Source organism: Microtus ochrogaster, linkage group LG3, assembly GCF_000317375.1.
Source record: "Microtus ochrogaster isolate Prairie Vole_2 linkage group LG3, MicOch1.0, whole genome shotgun sequence".
NCBI lineage: Eukaryota > Metazoa > Chordata > Mammalia > Rodentia > Cricetidae > Microtus > Microtus ochrogaster.
Window position 1 is genome coordinate 45,915,219 of NC_022029.1, and position 2,545 is coordinate 45,917,763.

At 48.4% G+C, this 2,545-nt stretch overlaps 1 protein-coding gene across 1 annotated transcript in view; it reads left to right on the forward strand.

Moving 5' to 3' along the window:
- Positions 1-2,545, forward strand: part of Hadha (hydroxyacyl-CoA dehydrogenase trifunctional multienzyme complex subunit alpha) — a 12,402-nt gene that overhangs the window by 5,709 nt on the left and 4,148 nt on the right. Inside the window, exon 4 of the mRNA XM_013351378.2 lies at positions 1,918-2,004. Within this exon, the coding sequence (XP_013206832.2) occupies positions 1,918-2,004 (87 nt within the window). The remainder of the gene's footprint in view (positions 1-1,917; positions 2,005-2,545) is intronic.

Below are 2,545 nucleotides of genomic sequence, written 5' to 3' on the forward strand. Positions count from 1 at the left end.
AGGGCTGGTGTCACTCGTGGAAGTGCAGTCAGTCGGCTGGTGGGAGTGCAGTCAGCTGGTGGGAGTGCAGTCAGTCAGCTGGTGGGAGTGCAGTCAGTCAGCTGGTGGGAGTGCAGTCAGCTGGTGGGAGTGCAGTCAGCTGGTGGGAGTGCAGTCAGTCAGCTGGTGGGAGTGCAGTCAGTCAGCTGGTGGGAGTGCAGTCAGCCTGTAGGGGTGCAGTCATTTGAAAACCTGGTTGGGTGCCCAGTGCCTACCCCATGGCCTCCCTTCTCCCATGGCTAGAACTTCTCTACAATAAGGTTCTCCAAGAGCCAAAGTGGTTTCTGCAGAACTGCAGTGAGACCTGAGACCAGTAGCCATGCTTCTGTTGTTAAGAATCAATCACAGCCAGCCCTCATTCAGAGCATGGGAAATAGACTCCCTCTGCATCGGAAGAAAGCCAAGCATGACCAGGGAGCAACAAGGTTGTTGCCAGCCATCTCTGGAGAAAATGATTTGGTCTTCCTAGAGTAGAAGATAGATAGACAGACCGACCGACCGACCGACCCCAGGCTGGCCCTTACCATGTAACCAAGGATGGCCTTGAATTTCAGATCCCCCACCTCTGCTTCCCAAGTGCTAGGATTATGGGCCTACAACACTGTGCCCAATTTATGTGGTGCTGGGGACCCAGTCCAGCCTTCATGCATGCTAGGCGAGCACCCTACCTACTGGGACATCTCTAGCCCCAAGAGGACTTTTCCCTCAGCCTTGATACCAGCTAACAGCTAAGTGACTGTGTTTACTCTCACGGGCACGCCACACTGCCAACTCAAATTCCACTCTGCTTAGTTAAAATCATAGTCTCAGTCTGATGATGGTGTCACACACCCTTAATCCTGGCATTTGGGAGGCAGAGGCAGGCAGTTCCCTGTGAGTTTGAGGCCAGCCCAGGCTACAAACAACAACAAAGATGCAGGATCTTCATCACAAGCCTTGTTTTGTTCATCTAATGCCTGTACAATTCTTGGAGGTTTTTTGGTTTTGTTCTGATTTACTTTAATGATTCACCTTTATCTCTGTCATAATTAACATTTTGTACTCAGCTTTTGGGTGTGTTAAATGTATCTTCAACCTTCAGTCTAGTGTTTGCATTCTGTCTATGCCAGATTTGTGGAAAAAAAGATTTTCCCCGAGTAAGGGTTTCTCCATGTAGTTCTGGCTGTCCTGGAACTCGCTTTGTAGACCAGGCTGGCCTCAAACTCACAGAGATTTGCCTGCTTCTTCTTCCCGAGTGCTGGATTAAAGGTGTGACCTCCACTGCTAGGCCTTTTTTTTTCTTCAGATTTGTGCAAATTTAACAGAGATGCCTTTCATATTTTGCATCCAAGTGTCAGAAAACTTGAATTCAAGTTGAGATGGTAAACATAATGCTGAACGTAGTATTAGGGACAATGCCGAGACAGCCTAATGCAGCCAACAGTCGATGGTATTTGTGTGCTGCAGGAATAGTTACAGTGGACACTGCTCTTCACTGACACTATTAGAGTGAAGTGCTGTACACTTTCTGGCTTATTAAAGGTGAGCAGGGCTAGGGAATATTGTAACCTTCCAGACTCGAGCACATCCAGATAACCAGAGGGGTTGGCACCCATGCCCCGCCTTAGTGAAACTTAATTCAAGTCATCGTTTTGGCGTTCATCTAAGGCATCGTGTTTACCAAATGCTGAGATGTAGTCTGTAGGGCAGGATAGGCCATCACTAGAGGACAGCTTGGTTAAGAAGAGCTTCTGGGTGACTCATGGTGTCTGGATGAGTTCTGTCTGTGTTGTAAGCCAGTACAGATGAGGGAGTAGACCGGGCCCGGGTGTCTCAGCTGTGCTGTGGACTGCCATCCTAGGCCTGCCTGGCAGATGCTAACGCGTTTCCCTCTTGCAGGTGACTCCAGAGCACTGTATCTTTGCCAGCAACACATCTGCTCTGCCAATCAATCAGATTGCTTCTGTCAGCAAAAGACCTGAGAAGGTAATGTGGACAGAAAGCCCTCAGATGTCTGACTGCTTCAGAATACAAGCCGGGAAAGAACCAGTATAGACTGTGGGATGGATGGGGGCAGTTCCCAAAGACTGAACGACATGATCCACAGGTGTAGGAATCGATGGATTACTACAGCTGAGTACACTTGGTGGCTGTTGTGCGTCCCCCACTGTAGCAGTTTTTCAAGTTTAAACTATTAAACTTCCTTTAACTTAGAATTAGGTGTTAGAGGATAGGCCCTAAACCAAAAAGCAGTATGCAGTTTAGCTATGGTGCAGTGTGGTAACTGCTTAGGCTGGGAAAGGTGAAATTCCTCCCTTCTTGGGAAGACAATAGTGGCTTCAACTGATCAGCCAGAGAGACAAGAAATACAAAACAAAACAAAACATGGGCTGGAGAGATGGCTCAGTGGTTAAGAGCATTGCCTGCTCTTCCAAAAGTCCTGAGTTCAATTCCTGGCAACCACATGGTGGCTCACAACCATCTGTAATGAGGTCTGGTGCCCTCTTCTGGCCTGCAGGCATTCAGA